We start from the raw sequence: 18,516 nt of genomic DNA, 5'->3' as shown, positions 1-18,516 counted from the left end.
GGGTTTTTTTTGGCACAAGTGGCCAAGGAATGTCCAACTTGGTAGCGGACCTCCAGTGTCCTTAGAAGTCAGGAGAACTGCATAGCAGCAAATAAATAAATAAATAAAAAAGGAGAAAGAATTTGTAATTTGTTTCTCTTCTGTCCAAAAGATTATGGCCGTGGCTTTCTTGAATTACTCTTAAAGACATCACTCTCCTGAATTCCTAAAGAGAAGAATCAACAGGCCTCAGGTTGACTCAGCAATGGAAACTATATTTTGCATAGTTTGGACAACAAGTAGTAGTGCCTTTCTATATCAAGATAGTCCTGTTTCAACCCTCGGAAGTTGTGTTTCTTAAGTTCAGGAAGTTTAAGATATGTATGCTTGTATGCTTGTCGGGGAATTCTGGGAGTTGAAGTCTACATATCTTAAACTTCCTGACATTGAAAAACACTATTCTAAAAGCTGCTCTTATTGGTATAACTCTTCTAATTGGTAAATACTTAGAAAGGGGGCTTGTTGGGAAGTTGTTCAGGGTGGGCTTTGCCTTCCTTTTTGTTCAGTTTTAGAAAGGAATATTAATACCCCATTTTATATTAAAGAGAAACAGCTTATCTGCAGCCAAGGAAAAGAGGCATTTGAGAAGATGCTTGCAACCAAATAGCTTCATTAGGAAAGAAGCCAAAATCTTTTTATAGAATCAGAATTAAGCCGTTTCTTCAATAAATAAATAAAATCCTTCCTATTCTCCTAGATCCTCTTATTAAATGAAGGATCAGAAGTTACACATTTGATTATTTCTCAAATGCCCTATTTTCTCCTACAGCGAAAAGTTTTCACAGCAACTCAGAATAAAAACTCCAGTAAACACCATGGAGATTAAAACAAAACAAGGCTGCATTTTAGGCAAGATTTAAAAGCAAGAGAATGTCGCTGCATTTAGGAAAACACCTTAAATATTTTGATTAATGTGAGTGCACCTTATCTTTTCCCACTTTTTAAAATGTTATTAAAAAGTTTTAAAGAGATCATTAAAAACCAATGCAAACTAACACAGGATGAAGAAAACAAAGAAAAGACAAACACAAAAGTGCTAAAACAAAACCTAAATAGAAAGAACCACCTTCTGATTTCCTTTCCAGCAAATATAAATAAAATTTAAAAAGTTACCTCTTATTGTACGATTGCAAAAAAAAGGTTCACTTTCTTCTATTGTCAATTTTTCCTTCCTAATCATCAAAACCACAAGGGCATTTTTGTTCTGTGGTGTGCAAAACGTCTATAAAAGGTTTCCAGACAGTCATAACTGTAAATATTGCCTTTTCTCTAATCAAGGAAGCCAATTTAACTATCTCAGCAAGTTCCTTCATCTTCCTCTATTGTGGGTAATGTGAAAGTATTTTAAGTATATAATAATCCTGCTGCAACTGTCATATTTTTTCCCAGTTGAGCTCAACATGGACCTGTCTCCGTTCAATCTTGGCAACGGTCTGTCATTTGCCTAGCTACAGCCCAGAATTTTTCATGTGGTCCCCATCCAAGCACTAACCAAGCCTGAGCCTGCTTAGCATTAAAAACAACCAAGGTTGGCTAGGTGTCATAACCATTCAGCATATGTATCTTAGGGTCATTGTTGCGTTTAGAAACATATACAGAGCAGGCCCTGTAAGTTAACATCTCTGAATCAAGGGAACCCAATCGGGTTTGGTCTCATGGTTAAGGCATCAGGCTAGAAAGTGGGAGACTGTGAGTTCTAGTCCCACCTTATCCATGAAAACTAACTGGGTGTCTTTGGGCCCATCACCAGAAGATGGTGAGCTCTAGTCCTGCCTTAAGCATGAAAGCTGGTTGAGTGACTTTGGGCAATTCACCAGGAGGCAGTGAGTTCTAGTCCTGGTCAAGTCACAAAAGCCAGCTGGGCGACTTTGGGCCACTCATTCTCTCTTGGTCCAAGCCCACCTTGGGGTTGGGTTGCTGCTGATGATAGGACGAGAAGAAGATGGGTTGGGTTGGGTACCTTCACCGGCTTGAGTTGTGGGTAAAAATAATAAGGGCAGAATACAAACTAACAAACCAACAAAATAAATAAGCCTAGCACTATCCGGTTTCCGCTCTGACTAGCCTCAATGTCTCTTGGCCAATAGGTTTTGAAAACTGGAAATCCCATCTTATCCGCTCTATGCAAATTAAGGCCCACAAAGAACTGTTCAGCAAGACTCCTTCTCAATCTTCAGGAATATTTACCTTTCCTTATCTAAAGATAGCGATTCCTGTTTGGGGAAAAAATAATAATCACAAGACACACATACCAGCAGCAGCCACCATCTCTAGGCCTGACACCCATTCGGCCTAGTCTTTTCAAAACTACCATGTCTAGATTTCCAATGGAATGGAGTGTATTTTTTTTGGCATTGTGCATCTTTTGTCATATTGTCATCCCACCCAGTTTTTGTCACCTTCCCAAACGATCCCCCACCTTTTTCTGAGTTACCCAGTAAAGCAAAGCCTTTCTCAGATCACTCCATTCCCCCAAAACCCACACAAAACACAAAAGCACACTCAGGGTAAATCTCTTGAGACGTCCAGCGGGATGGGTGGGGGGTTGGACTGGAAGATCTCCAAGGCTCCTTCCAGCTTTAGGATTCCATGATCTTTGGTGGGACCTTCAGGGATGTCTACAAGGATGGGCAGGGGGTTAGACTAGACAACCTCCAAGGTCCCTTCCAGCCTCAGGATTCTATGATCTCTGAACTTGGGATGGGAAAATTTTAACCATGTTTTCTGTAGAGAGAATGTACGGATATGGTTTGTTGTTATTTACAAACATATCAGCATGCATTTTCTCTCTTGCCCTCAACATATTAAGCTGTGTGTGTGTGTGTGTGTGTGTGTGTATGTATGTGTGTGTGTGTGTATATATATATATATATATATATATATATATATATATATATATGTATATGTATATGTATATGTATATGTATATGTATATGTATATGTATATATATATATATATATGTATATGTATATATGTATGTATATATGTATAGATAGATAGATAGATAGATATAGACCGTGGTGGGATTCAAATATTTTAATAACCGGTTCTCTGCCCTAATGATTTCTTCCAACAACCGGTTTGCCAAACTGCTCAGAAAGTTAACAACCGGTTCTCCCGAAGTAGTGCGAACTGGCTGAATCCCGCCACTGGTTAAAGATATAGATATATAGATATAGATATAGTACCAAATTTGTATTTTGCTGATAAAGAAATAAAGGGAGACTACTATAGATTTATTTCAAGCTATTTAGCTCTCATCAGCTAGCCATAGCCTTACTCGGATTTGAACATTATATGCATTATACATACATACATACATACATACATACATACATATATATATATTTGTTTTCTGAGGTTTTCGCGGGTGTTTGTATGTAGGTCTTGGGTTATTTGGGTTTTCTCCCGCGTAAAATTGGAAGTGTCTTGGCGACGTTTCGACGAAGTCTCATTCGTCATCTTCAGGCTTCAGCTTCGTGCTTCTGGGAGCCTCCCAGAAGCACGAAGCTGAAGCCTGAAGATGACGAATGAGACTTCGTCGAAACGTCGCCAAGACACTTCCAATTTTACACGGGAGAAAACCCAAATAACCAAAGACCTACATATACATACATACATACATACATACATACATACATACATACATACATATATATAATCCATGTACAAGAGAAGAGACTGCACACCCCCGTTTGCACCCTCTCCCCACTTCTCCCACCTAAAAAACACACACCCATGTACAATTTTCCTCTTGCACACCACATCCTGGCCTCCCCTTGATCTGCAAGAAGAGGGAAGGAGCCTCTTCATCCACAGAAGGCCACTTCCCTGACATAAAAGGGCCTTTTTTTCTTTTTCTTTTTTTTTACAATTTACTCGACCCGCACCCGAAGACTCTGGACGTGCAGTCAGCGCACCTATTTTGACACGGGCACCCCAGCGCAGCCAGGGAGGCGCGCACCCCATCACCCTCCCCACACAGACAGCATTTCCTCCCCCACCCCACACCTTCCCACCGCACACACGCCTGCGCAGATGTCCACGGAGGGTGTATTCCGTGTGTCCCGGGGAGGGGAGGGGAGGCGAAGAAAACTGGTCCAGCAGCACCTCCCGAGCTTCCCTCCCATTCCCCAACTCGGGAGAGGGATGCTAGCGATGCTGCTGCTTGGTGCAAAACGGCCTTGGAAGCGCAGCCTTGCAAGGGAAAGGCGGGCGCAGGCGAGCAGCAAAGGAGTCCCTTCCCCACTCCCCTCCCCTCCCCTCCAAGCGATTAATCGGTTAATCATCCATCTCTTCCCCCCACCCCTTCCCTCCCTCCCTCCCTCCTCCTGGCGGCCTCGGGATCGCCGCGTCCCTCCCCGCGCCCTTACCGTGAACGGGGTGTCGTCGACGCTGCCCACCGAGTAGCAGTTGTCGCCCGGGTTGACGGCGCCGGTGAGCACCTGGTGCAGATGCATCACGGCCGGCCTCGCTCGCTCGCTCGCCAGGCAGGCAGGCAGGCAGCCAACCAAGCAAGCAGGCAGGCAACCAGGCAGCAGCCGGGCAGGGCTCCCCGGCTGGCTCCGCTCCTCCTGTGCGCAGAGAGAGACAGAGAGAGATGGAGGAGAAGGAGGAGGAGAAAGAAGGGAGGGATCAGGGAGGGCTACTACGACCCGGCCAGGCCCGCCTGCCTGCCTGCCTTTCGGATCTCGCCCTCCTTCTCCACCTCCTCCTCCTCTCCCCGCCGTACCAGGAAGGAAGCAGCAGCAGCAGCCGCGGAGAAGGGAAGCCTCTTTGCGGCGCAGGCAGGCAAGGGAGGCTGGCAGCAGGCAGGCAGGCAGGAGGGCGAGCTGGCCAGCGGCCCGGCGCGCGCGCTCGCTCTCGTGGAAGCACCAGCACCAGCAGCGGAGGCGGAGGAGGAAGAGGAGGAGGAGGAGGAGGAGACGGGCCGCGCGCGGCGCGCGAGGGAAGCCCAGGAGGAAGGCGAGGGCGTAGCGCGCCCCCGCCCGCGCGCCCGCCCTCCTGCCAGCGCTCCCCGCCCTGGGAAAACCCTCTCGGGGCCGCGCGGCCGGGCGGGGGATCAAAGCGGCCGCTCGCCGCCGGAAGGTTGGGCGGAAAAGAATGGAAGGAATTAAAGGAAGGGAAGGGTAGAGAGAGGAGAGAAGCTGCGCTCAGCTCTTCTCTTCTCTTCTCTCTTTCCTTCTTTCCTTCTCTCTTCCTCTTCTCTCTTCCTCTTCTCTTCACTTATGACTGTATGACTGTAACTTTGTTGCTTGTATCCTTACTATTGATATTGATTGTTTCCTGATTGCTTATTTGTACCCTATGACTATCATTAAGTGTTGTACCTTAGGATTCTTGAGGAAGGTATCTTTTCTTTTATGTACACTGAGAGCATATGCACCAAAGACAAATTCCTTCTGTGTCCAATCACACTTGGCCAATAAAGAATCCTATCCTATCCTATCCTATCCTATCCTATCCTATCCTATCCTATCCTATCCTTCCTAACCCTAACCCTAACCCTAACCCTAACCCTAACCCTAACCCTAACCCTAACCCTAACCCTAACTCTTCCCTCTGTATTTCTCTATTTCCATCTGTCATCTATTGATCTGTTTATCTATCTGTTTGTCTGTCTGCCTTATCTCGGCCTTTCTATATTGACTTTTATCACTTCCTTTTTTCTAACTCATTTTCTAACATCTAACAACTAATTTTCTAACAACTAATTCCCGCAACACTTGTCAAACTATTTAGTGACAGTATTACTGCTATTCTTCTCATCCTTCCTATTACCTATTTCCTCCCACTTATGACTATAACCATGTTGCTTTATATTGTTCTGTTTGTTTCCTAGTATGATTTGATTGCTTATTAGTAACCTATGACTATCACTGTTGTATCTTATGATTCTTGATGAATGTATTGTTTTAAATTGTATTGTACCTTGATGAACGTATCTTTTCTTTTATGTACACTGAGAGCATATGCACCAAGACAAATTCCTTGTGTGTCCAATCACATTTGGCCAATAAAAATTCTATTCTATTCTATTCTATTCTAAATGTACACTGAGAGCATATGCACCAAAGACAAATTACTTGCATGTCCAATAAAGAATTCTATTCTGTTCTGTTCTGTTCTATTCTATTCTATTCTATTCCTCCTCCACCTCCCCTCCTCCTCCTCCTGCTCCTCTTCTTCTGCCATATCCATCATTGGATGTTGGTGATCTTATTGGCAATCCTATTTTTGTCAACAGCTGCACAAAAAACTGCTGCTGAGTTTTGTCCAAACCGGTCCCTTAGATTTTGAAGCCCAAATGTTCTTCTTCTGCCTGGACCTCATGGTTTATCTATATAATGAGCAACAATTAGCTGAGGTCACAGGACACACTAAGCCAGGGAAGGCACCTTTGGAATTCCCAGTTTTTGGAGGCCCTTTTGAGCTTGGCTGATGAAAATGAAAGCGACTGTTTCCTTCCTTCTTTTGAGGTAGAGACCGATGAAAACTGTCATTCAAATCCTAAATACCACAAGGTTCAAAGGAAACAGTGTAAGCATATATATATATATTTTGCATATTAGCCCCCAAAATTTCTAACGATTTTCTAAAGATCTAAATCCCAGAGCTCACTGTAACATCACTGCAAAAAAGGCTTTATGAGTTGTAAATCTAAATGTTATCATACTCAATCTTCTACTGAGTCAGAATCTGAATATTCTCTGAATGGCTCAACAGACTAAGTCTGTCTGTTATTAACACAGCTGCTTGCAATTACTGCAGGTTCAAGTCCCACCAGGCCCAAAGTTGACTCAGCCTTCCATCCTTTATAAGGTAGGTAAAATAAGGACCCAGATTGTTGGGGGCAATTAAGTTGACTTTGTATATAATATACAAATGGATGAAGACTATTGCTTAACACTGTGTAAGCCGCCCTGAGTCTTCAGAGAAGGGCGGGATATAAATTCAAATTAAAAAAAAAATATTCTGACTGGCAATGGATACGCAGGCTTTCAAGATGGGGATATTTTCTGCCCCCCCCCCGCCATACTGTTTCATGCTAGACAGATGAAGATAATTTGTTTACCAGTGGATCAGATTTACCTGTAGTTGCATTAAGGAACCTGTTTCCCCTTTAACACTCTTGAAAAAACACTCCCCAAGACAGGTTTTTTTTTCCTGGATATGTGTTCCTTTGCCATCTGTTGTATAAATATTTAAAGAACCCCCAAAGCTGGCTTGGTTTATAAAGGACTTAAAAATCTCATGTTGCCTAAACGTATGAGGCCTGTTGTCTTTGCAGCATCAACAGCAGAGAGAGAGAGAGAAAAACCAACGGATCAAGATTTTTTTAAAAAAAATGGTTCAACACAGAAGTGAAATCTACTTACCTTCCTTACCAGTTCGGAAGTGCATGCGCCCCACTTGCACGCTCGCTTTGCTCGTGCACACACATGTCAACATGTGCATGCAGACTTTTGCATGCGCAAAACCTTCTGGTTAAAACTAGGAAGGAATGACACTTGGGCGGGTGGGTGGCACTACCGGATCGCTGAACCACCAGCCACAATCGCTACTGGATCGCGCGATCCGGTCCGAACCGGGAGCATTTCACCCCTGGTTCAACACCAGTATTTGCCAGGCCTTTACAATGCAATGTGGATTAACAGGTTTTCTATCACTGATTGCGGGGAGGTTATTTTAGAGTCTTTTGCTGACAGGGATCCTCCTCCACAGTTTCCAGGGTTTTGTTCCCGCCATTTGGTGAAAAGAAATGATCCCTTCTTAACAGAATTTGCTTATTCTCAGATTGCTTGAGAATTCCTTCTCAATTCCTCTTGACAGTGTTGGCATGCTGGAGATTCTGGGATCCTGCACAGGGGTGAAATGCTACTGGTTCCGACCAATTCACCCGAACCGATAATAATAAATGCTACTGGTTTGGATGAACCGATAGTAAAAAAAATATGCTACCGGTTCGGGTGAACCGGTATTTTCGACAATCAGCTGTGCTGTGCGATTTATATTCGCTAGAAAGCTGCTTTTTAGCGAATGTAAATCGCATGGCAAAGCTGTTCCCCATACCCTCGCATGTTCTACTTACCTTTTCAGACTCAGAAAAGGCTTCTTAATCCTCCTTTTTCAACGCTGTGTGGTAGCACCTGCGATGCCCCTCCGCGCAAAGCGCATGTTTGATACACACTACGCATGCGCGTGCAAAGTGAACCGATAGCCAAGTGAACTGGTAGCAGACTTAAGAACATTTTACTCCTGATCCTGATCCTGCACCTGTTTCTGGTTACTCCAGCTTGTTATTTTGAAGTTCCCCCTCCCCAATTTCCCGATCGGAAACAGCCGCCAAGAGAAAGAGAAAGCCAAAAAAAACCCCTAATGCAACTTTAGGCTGCATCAACAGAGGGACAGACTCAAGATCACGTGATGTGTTGATACCACTTTATAAGGCCTTGGTAAGGCCACACTTGGAATACTGCATCCAGTTTTGGTCACCACGATGTAAAAAAAATGAGACTCTAGAACCGTGATGGCGAAACTACGGCACACGTGCCAGAGGTGGCACACAGCGCCCTCTCTGATGGCATGTGGGCTGTCGCCCCAGTTCAGCTCTGCTGTGCACATGCCGTGCACATGCGCATGCACATCTCCCACCAGTCAGCTGGTCTTTGGGTCTCTGCTGCACATTTTCAGGATTCAGGCTGCATACAGGGTGCCTTGTGCGCAAGTGCAGGGGTGGGGCACGTGTGGGGGGGTCATGCACGCACGCATGGGGTGGGCCGCATGCAATGGGGGGTGGGTGCATGCATGGGGAGCAGGGCACATGCGCAGGGCTGCGCACACATGCACAGGGGGTGGGGTGCGTGCACAGGGGCCACAGAGGCATTGCATTTGAGGGGCTTGGGGGGGGGAGGGTGCTTTGGGCATTTGGTCTGGAAAAAAGTTAGCCCTCCCTGCTCTAGAAAGTGTGCAAAGAAGAGCCGCAAAGAGGATTAAAGGACTGGCGACTACGACATACGAAGAACTATTGCAGGAACCGGGTATGTCTCGCCTAGTGAAAAGGAAGACTAGGGGTAACATGATAGCCATGTTCCAATATCTGAGAGACTCAAATTGCAAAAATCGGACATGGCTCACTTAATAACTGCCTTGCTTAGCCACAGAAATCCTGGCCTTAATTGTGGCCATAAATCGAAGGCTACCTGTAATTGATGGCGTTTAGCACAGAAGCCCTCCACAGCGAGAATGACTTGCTTTCTTTCCACGCATGTGGCGCAGCGGAGATCCTGGGGCTGAGCCAAATTTTCTCTTGCTCAGTAATGAGATCTTTGCCAAGAATTTCCCTGCAAGATAATTTTCTTGATTGGCGCTTTTTACCAGACTCCTGCAGATAGAGAGGGAAAAATGCCTTGAATGTTTTTATGCTTCAGATATTTAATCATCAGATCTGAGCTGGGCTGAGCATAGCCAAGCCAACATAGGAACTCCCTGCCACTACCCTAACCCAAATCTCCAGGATATTGCTGATAGATTAGGACCCACTCTGTGGGCACGCCAGCCATCGCCCCAGCCCAGACAGCTGGTCTTTGGGTCTCTGCTGCGCATGTGCGGAGGCGGGGTGCATGCGCGGGGGTGTTGGTGGTGCAGGTTGGTGCAAGAAGCTTTCCAGGCCCAAAATGGGGCATGGGGGGGACCTTGCTCAGCACCCCTGTGCCCCGTTTTGGCTTCCAAGTTGGTGCAGGAGGCTTTCCGGGCCTCTTGAACCATCAAAAAGGTTAACCATCACTGGATTAGGACAAGTTTGAGAAGAGTTCTGTCCAGATCTGGAGGCTCAGATTTCCAAACTGTATGGCCAGCCACATGACTACGGAGACATCTTCGGACAGCGCTGGCTCTTTGGCTTTGAAACGGAGATGAGCACCGCCCCCTAGAGTTGGGAACAACTAGCACATATGTGTGAGGGGAACCTTTACCTTTACCTTATATATACATACATACTGTACATACGTATAAAATAAAATTTATTTTGCTGATAAAGAAATAAAGAGAGACTAGTATAGATCTATTTCAAGCTATTTCAAGCTTGAAATAGATCTATACTAGTCTCCCTTTATTTCTTTATAATACAGTATATGTTATACTGTATACTGTATATACACTATATTTATTTATTTTATTTATTTTTTATATTTGTATACCGCCCATCTCCCGAAGGACTCAGGGCGGTTCACAGCCAATAAAACAACAGAAAATATATAATACATATAAAACAGCAAAAAGAATAGAAAATTAATTCAATTGATGGCCTAAAACTTTTAAATACAAATTTAAAACCCCGTTTAAAACCCCTGATTTTAAACCCCAATTTAAAACTACGTTCACGCTAGTCCTGCTCTTCGAAACAGCTCTTCAGCTCGCAGCGGAAGGACCTGAGGTCGGGGAGTTGACAAAGCCCCAGAAGGAGCTCGTTTCAGAGGGTAGGAGCCCCCACAGAGAAGGCCCTCCCCCTGGAGGTCGCCAACCGACATTGTTTAGCTGACTGTATACTGTAAGCATACTAATATCGGATTGTATGTGACTATAGATTAAAAAATATAGAGTGATAAATGTATAGAGCGTTATGTATAACTACGAGAATAATGGATGACATACGATATCATGTATTGAAAAGAGACTAGGCTGTATGACTATGAGAATATTGGTTATGATCAGAGTGTATAATACTATACATATCTAAAAAGGACTTGATACAGCCAGTACCAGCCAGTACTGTTGCAAAACTGGAAATGTGATGTAGAATAAAGGAAAATGTATAATAAAAATATTGGGAAAAAAAAAAGAATTACAAGGTTTTTTCTAAGGCGAATCGCCATTATGCTTCAGGGCCCCGAGAAAACACAGGAGCTGTCCAAGGTCCTGCAACACTGTCTGTTCCATGACTCAGCGCTTCTCTGCGGTCAAAACGGTTACCGTGCTCTGATAGGTGAGCCAGTCTTGATGCACTGCGAGGGTTTCCGGTTGCTGCCAACATAGCATTGTATTACAGCAAAAACCAGGTACTTCCCTCTTTAACTCTTGCTCAGCCAAGATGCTTTATAAGTCCTCTGCAAGGAGAAGAGCAAATCATTTTTGCTTCCAAAGGCAGACCGATATCTTTCTTTCTTTCTTTTTTTAGCACAGAGTTTCTTAAGTTTTCATCATCATCATTATTATTTTTTTCATAATCAGGTTATCAAAATGCAAAAGGCTTTATAGAAAGCAGTCAAAATTATAAAACCATACCAAGAAAAAAATAGAAGCTGAAAAGAAAAACAGAAAAGAAGGTGATAGATGTAAGGCAGAGAAGGGGACGCTACTTCAACCAAAAACTGTCTACTATTGACCTCACCCCATTCCTAAGAGGTCTGTAAGGGACGTGCATAAGAGCACAAGGGTGCCTACTGCTCCTGCCCTATTGTTTTCCTTCGTTATATCCAATTAATATAGTTATTACATACTCATACTCATATATGAGTATATTATATATGTACAATTATGAGTACAATTATATATTGTATAATTATTTCATGCTTATGCTTATATATACTGTGTGACAAAAATAAATACATAAAATAAAAATAAAAATATTTGTATAACAACTAACAGATTAACAGAGTTGGAAGGGATCTTAGAGGTCATCTAGTCCAGGGGTCTCCAACCTCTCGGACCTCAGGGACCACTAAATTCATAATTTTAAATCCCGAGGACCACTAATATGAATTTTTTTAAAAAAGATAAATAGTATTTAGTGCAATATAAAAAATGCAAATGATATTTCTGCGGATCACCAAAATTTTCTCGCGGACCATCAATGGTCCACAGACCACTGGCTGGTGACCACTGATCTAGTCCAACCTCCCACTCAAGCATTTGTCATTTCTGACAAATGGCAGTCTAATCTTTTCTTGACAGTCTCAAATGATGAAGCTCCCACAACTTCCGAAGGCAACTTCTGTTCCATGGGTTGATTGCTCTCACTGTCAGAAAGTTCCTCTTTATTTCTAGGTTGAATCTCTCCTTGATTGGTTTCCATCCATTATTCCTTGTCTGGCCTTCAGGTGCTTTGGAAAATAGCTTGACCCACTCTTCTCTAGGGCAGCCCCTCAAGTATTGGAAGACAGCTATCATGTCTCCCCTGGTCCTTCCTTTCACTAGATTAGCCATGCCCAGTTCCTGCAACTGTTCTTCATATGTTTAAGTTTCCAGTCCCCTTGTCATCTTGGTTGCTCTTCTCTGCACTCTTTCTAGAGTCTCAACATCTTTTTTACAGTGTGGTGACCAAAACTGGATGCAGTACTCTAGGTGTGGTCTTACTAAGGCTTTATAGAGTGGCATTAGTACCTCCCTTGATCTTGATTGTATCCCTCTATTAATGCAATTTAGGATCGCATTGACTTTTTTGGCTTCCACCGCACTCTGTTGGCTCATATTTAGCTGGTTGTCCATTAAGACTCCGAGATCCCTCTCACAGTTACTGCTACAGTTATAGTTTATATGTGTGCTTTTGGTTTTTCTTATCTAAGTGTAAGACTTTACTTTTCTCTACATTGATTTTCATTTTGTTAGATAGGGCCCTGTGTTCAACTAGCAGGTTTCCTATTTTTTGCAGATCCTGCTTAGATCCTTTGCTTCCCATCTTGAGCAAAATTTCTCCATTCTCTATAAAGCAGTATAGAGAGTAGTATTGTGACGAAGGTGTCCACAGATCACCCTTGTGTTATAGCTCTAAGCTTTCATTATCCATGCCTCTGCTCCTTCTACCTAGACATCATTGGTTTGGGTTACAGAAAATGTACACAGCTTATTATTTGGACTGGAGTCTGGATTCTTTCTGTGGAGGAACAGTGCCATCCTGTGGCCACATTTGTGCATTTCATCCCAAAGTCCAAGTTGACCAAAACAATTCCTCTCCATTGTATCTTACCAGAATAACCGAGTGGGAAGGCGGATGGGGGTTCTTCTAGTCCAGGGGTCTTCAACCTTGGCAACTTTAAGACTTGTGGACTTCAACTCCCAGAATTCCTCAGCCAGCTTTGTAAATCATTACCACCAGTCAGAAATCACCAATATTTTTTTTCTTTTCCCCGGTTCCTTCCTCACGTCTCTTTCCCCCTCTCCCCCCCCGCCACTGTCTTCCTATTTCCTTCTGTATTTTGTATCTTATTTTATTATTTGTTTTATTATTTTATTGACGCAGTGGCTTATCGGCTGGATTATTGCAATGCTCTCTACATGGGGCTGCCCTTGAGGTGCACCCGGAGGCTGCAGTTAGTCCAGAATGCAGCTGCGCGAGTGGTAATGGGAGCCGCTCGAGGCTCCCACGTAACACCTCTGCTCTGTAGTTTGCACTGGCTTCCTGTGGTCTTTCGGGTGCGCTTCAAGATCCTGGTTACCACCTTTAAAGCGCTCCATGGCTTAGGACCCGGGTACTTACGAGACCGCCTGCTGTTACCGTATGCCTCCCATCGACCCGTACGCTCTCACAGAGAGGGCCTTCTCAGGGTGCCGTCCGCCAAACAATGTCGGCTGGCGGCTCCCAGGGGTAGGGCCTTCTCTGTGGGAGCACCGACGCTCTGGAACGAACTCCCCCCTGGCTTACGTCAAGTTCCTGATCTTCGGACCTTCCGTCGTGAGCTCAAAACATACTTATTTATTCAAGCAGGACTGGCATAAATAGTGATTTTAAATTGGGGTTTTAGAGATTTTAAACATTTGTAAATTTTTAAAATTTTTAAATTATCGGCCATTTATTAATAGTTTCTTTTAATTTCTTTTAATTGTTTATACTCTGTATTTTATTTCGGCTGTACACCGCCCTGAGTCCTTCGGGAGAAGGGCGGTATAAAAATCTAATAAAACTAAAACTAAACTAAACTAAACTAGTGGCTGAGCTTGTCGATCGAAAGGTCGGCAGTTCAGCAGTTCGAATCCCTAGTGCTGCCGCCTAACGGGATGAGCTCCCGTGACTTGTCCCAGCTTCTGCCAACCTAGCAGTTCGAACGGAGGTAAAAAAAGGCAAGTAGAAAAATAGGTACCACCTTTGGTGGGAAGGGAAGAGCGTTCCGTGCGCCTTTGGCATTTAGTCATGCCGGCCACATGACCACGGAGACGTCTTCGGACAGCGCTGGCTCTTCGGCTTTGAAACGGAGATGAGCACCGCCCCCCTAGAGTCGGGAACGGCTAGCACGTATGTGCGAGGAGAACCTTTACCTTTATCTTATTTTATAACCTAATAAAATTGGTTTTTTTTTAAAAAAAAAAAGAAAGAAAAATGTAAAGGCTATAGTTATGGCTTCACCTTGATGGAAAGTTGTAGATTCTCGTGTACCTGAGTTAGCTCTTAGGGAAAAAGACTTTCTGAGTGGTATTGTAGTGTCAATATCCAGTAGAGTTTTCTTGAACTTTGGATCACCAGATTGTCAGAAGGTGTGTTTGCTTGTCAAATTCATCCCGCGTTTTCTTAGAATAGAATTTTATTGGCCAAGTGTGATTGGACACACAAGGAACCTGCCTCGGCGCACATGCTCTCAGTGCACACAAAAGAAAAGATACGTTCATCAAGGTACAACATTTACAACACAATTGATGGTCAATATATCAATATCAATCAATATAAATCATAAGGATTGCCAGCAACAAGTTATAGTCATACAGTCATAAGTGGAAAGAGATTGGTGGTGGGAACTATGAAACGATTAATAGTAGTGCAGATTCAGTAAATAGTCTGACAGTGTTGAGGGAATGATTTGTTTAGCAGAGTGATGGCCCTCGGGAAAAACCTGTCCTTGTGTCTAGCTGTTCTGGTGTGCAGTGCTCTATAGCGTCGTTTTGAGGGTAGGAGTTGAAACAGTTTATGTCCAGGATGCGAGGGATCTGCAAATATTTTCACGGCCCTCTTCTTGATTCGTGCAGTATACAGGTCCTCAATGGAAGGCAGGTTGGTAGCAATTATTTTTTCTGCAGTTCTAATGATCCTCTGAAGTCTGTGTTTTTCTTGTTGGGTTGCAGAACCGAACCAGACAGTTATAAATTAACAGAGTTGGAAGGGACCTTGTAGGTCATCTAGTCCAACCTCCCCCTTCCCAAGCAGGAGACACTACACCATACATCCAGTCTCTTCTTGAAAGCTTCCAGTGATGAAGTTCCCACAACTTCCAAAGGCAACTTCTGTTCCATGGGTTGATTGTTCTCACTGTCAGAAAATTCCTCCTTATTTCTAGGTTGAATTGTTGTTCAGTTTCTATCCATTATTCCTTATCTGGCCTTCAGGTGCTTTGGAAAATAGGTTGACCCCAGCGGGGAAATCCATCTGGCTTGCGCGAATCGGTAGGGCTGGCGGCGGGAGGCACCCACTGGGATTTCATTATGTTCCGTTTTTGACCCTCTGCGCATGCGCAGAAGAGGCACGCTAACATTTCCGAACCGGTAGCAAAAGTAAGTGCATTTCACCGCTGGTCGACCCACTCCTCTCAGTGGCAGCTCCTCAAATATTGGAAGACTGCTATCACATCTCCCCTAATCCTTCTTTTCATTAAATTAGACATACCGAGTTCCTGCAATTGTTCTTCATATGTTTTAGCCTCCAGTCCCCTAATCATCTTGGTTGCTCTTCTCTGCGATCTTTCTAGAGTCTCAACAGTTAAACCAACATTGAAGATTTGCACAGTGTACACAAATATAAGCTAACCACATCAAGTTTATGCAACATATAAACTTGATAAAACCATCTAAATGTGTGCCACACCCTAGAGGAAAATGTACCGTATTTTTTGCAGTATAAGCCGCACCTTTTCCCCCCAAAAAAGAGGGTGAAAATCTGGGTGCATCATATAGTCCGAATGTAGCCTTGCCCAGCTTCTCAAACGGAGGTTTGAGCCCCCAAACGGAGTTTCAGAAAAAAGCCCCCAAACGGAGCTTCAGAGGCTTTTTTTCTGAAGCTGTTTCAGAGGCTTTCAGAGGCATAAAAAAAAAAAAAAAAGCAAGGCACAGAACTCACAACTAAGGAACCTATTGCTAAAATTCATCCCTGGGAACAGCTGATTGAGGGTATTCCGTGAGGCCGATCTACCTGCCAATCAGCTTTTTTCTTATTTTCCTCCCCAAAAACTAAGGTGTGTCTTATAGTCCAGTGCGTCTTATACTCTGAAAAATATGGTACTTTATTTGGCTTTGGGTTGAGTGAACCCAGCCAGATGTGGCTTGGTCAATAATCCAGAGTTAACAAAACTTGCAATACAATAATTATATTGCATAGGACATCTGTGCCTGTCTATTCTTCTTCTTCTTTCTTTAATTTTTATTTAAATGTCCGCTTGTCAGACCTGGGGGAGGGACCATTATTTTAATGAAACTTTAATAGGTCATATGAGATCGACGCATAATGTTCATGCTGTAGACCCATTCACTTTCTGATTTGTTAAAACGTATTTCTGATTAAACACAAACTTAAAAGATTTCTTTTGCAGTCCGGTACCACATTCTGAAACTGTTGTGCTGCTCTGTTGCCACTAGGAGGCGCCATCTGACCCTCAAATCTATGGGCTTCTTTGCTTCTCCAACAAGATGGACCTTGGTATATTTATTTAGAGATACTTAGATGTATTTGTTTATCTAAGTTCCTAAACTCAAGGGACCTGACATAAAAACCAAGCACCAGAAAAATAGATATAAAATATCTTAAAGATGCCATATCTAAGAACAAATCTATTTCCACAGAAATATTAGTCAATATTTGAAAATGCGTATAGGGTATTAGCAAGCTAATTTCGATAATGGAAAGAAAGGAAATACTATTAGAAATTTTGCCTTCCAAAGGTTTTCCAAGTTAACGCCTGAGGGTGGTGCAATTTAATATCCCTTCCCTGCCAGCAGAAACAACCAAGATAAGGACTAAGTGAAATATCTGAAGTCAGCTGGAAGACAAGCCTCTCATAAAACCACAACCAGAAGTCTCCATCAATGATGTGTCTTCCATCAAGAAATTTAGGTCCCAGCCCAGAGATAGGGAAAGCGAACTGAGCTAACTGAGGTGGTGAGATTTAACTCGAGGTGAGCGCAAATCCATACCAACGGTTTGAAAGCAGGAGCCAGTAGACTCAAAACCGGTCACTCATAAACTTCTTAGTGTCTGTGGAGATGCTCCATCATCCAGGTCATGGTTGTCCCAAAGATGGAAGAGGGAACTGGACTTCCTCGTTTTCCTTTGAAGATGTTTCACTTCTCATACGACGTTGTCTATCTCCAGTCTACAACGTAGACCTTTCAGCAGTTCCAAGAAGGCGCCGCACACACCCATTTGCACGACTCAGGTGACCCTGAGGACGCAGACAGACAGAGGGCCTCTGTGGCTCAGACTGCTAATGCAGTCTGTTATTAACAGCAGCTGCCTGCAATTACTGCAGGTTCTAGTCCCGCCAGGCCCAAGGTTGACTCAGCCTTCCATCCTTTATAAGGTAGGTAAAATGAGGACCCAGATTGTTGGGGGCAATAAGTTGACTTTGTATATAAATATACAAATAGGATGAAGACTATTGCTAACATAGTGTAAGCCACCCTGAGTCTTCGGAGAAGGGCGGGATATAAATGCAAATAAAAAAAAATGCTACTCAACTTGGTTTCTTCTAAAGATGATGGACATCAGTTCCATCAATGATGACCCAGCAATAACCCTCCATGATCTACAAATGTATTTATTTTAATGCCCAAGTGTTTGTCACAAGCCAGAATGACTTCAGAGCGGCAGCCAAATCCCAGAGCTCACTGTAACATCACTGCAAAAAAGGCTTTATGAGTTGTAAATCTAAATGTTATCATACTCAATCTTCTATTGAGTCAGAATCTGAATATTCTCTGAATGGCTCAACGGACTAAGTCTGTCTGTTATTAACACAGCTGCTTGCAATTACTGCAGGTTCAAGTCCCACCAGGCCCAAGGTTGACTCAGCCTTCCATCCTTTATACGGTAGGTAAAATGAGGACCCAGATTGTTGGGGGCAATAAGTTGACTTTGTATATAAATGTTGTAAATGTTGTACCTTGATGAACGTATCTTTTCTTTTATGTACACTGAGAGCATATGCACCAAGACAAATTCCTTGTGTGTCCAATCACACTTGGCCAATAAATTCTATTCTAAATATACAAATAGAATGAAGACTATTGCTAACATAGTGTAAGCCGCCCTGAGTCTTCGGAGAAGGGCGGGATATAAATGCAAATAAAAACAACAACAACACACCTCCAAGTGGCCTCAGCGACTCTCTGAAAGAATGCAATTCTAAATCTAAAAGAATGCAAACGATCAACTTCCTTCCTTCTCATCCAAGAAGCTGAAGAAGCTTCTTGGATGAGAAGCGAAACGTCTTCAAAGAAAAACAAGGAAGTCCAGTTGCCTCTTGAAAACACACCTTTGGGACAAACTTCTTAGATGTCTTCCA

At 43.5% G+C, this 18,516-nt stretch overlaps 1 protein-coding gene across 8 annotated transcripts in view; it reads right to left on the bottom strand.

The window, feature by feature from the left end:
* DMXL2 (Dmx like 2) overlaps window positions 1–5,029 on the bottom strand; it is a 76,989-nt gene extending 71,960 nt beyond the window's left edge. For 5 of the 8 annotated variants that reach the window (XM_058155991.1, XM_058155994.1, XM_058155993.1 and 2 more), the window contains exons 1-2: window positions 4,773–5,028; window positions 4,414–4,614 (exon numbers count right to left, since the gene is read on the bottom strand). In XM_058155991.1, coding sequence (XP_058011974.1) covers window positions 4,414–4,500 — 87 coding nt within the window. In that variant the 5' untranslated portion in view covers window positions 4,501–4,614; window positions 4,773–5,028. Of the gene's footprint in view, window positions 1–4,413; window positions 4,615–4,772 lie in introns of all 8 variants that reach the window. The other 3 variants (XR_009151997.1, XR_009151998.1, XM_058155996.1) reach the window with 1 other exon arrangement.
* Between the last annotated feature and the right edge of the window lie 13,487 nt (window positions 5,030–18,516).

Source organism: Ahaetulla prasina, chromosome 13 (genome assembly GCF_028640845.1).
Source record: "Ahaetulla prasina isolate Xishuangbanna chromosome 13, ASM2864084v1, whole genome shotgun sequence".
Taxonomy (NCBI): Eukaryota; Metazoa; Chordata; class Lepidosauria; order Squamata; family Colubridae; genus Ahaetulla; species Ahaetulla prasina.
This window is presented reverse-complemented; position numbering and strand designations above follow the sequence as displayed.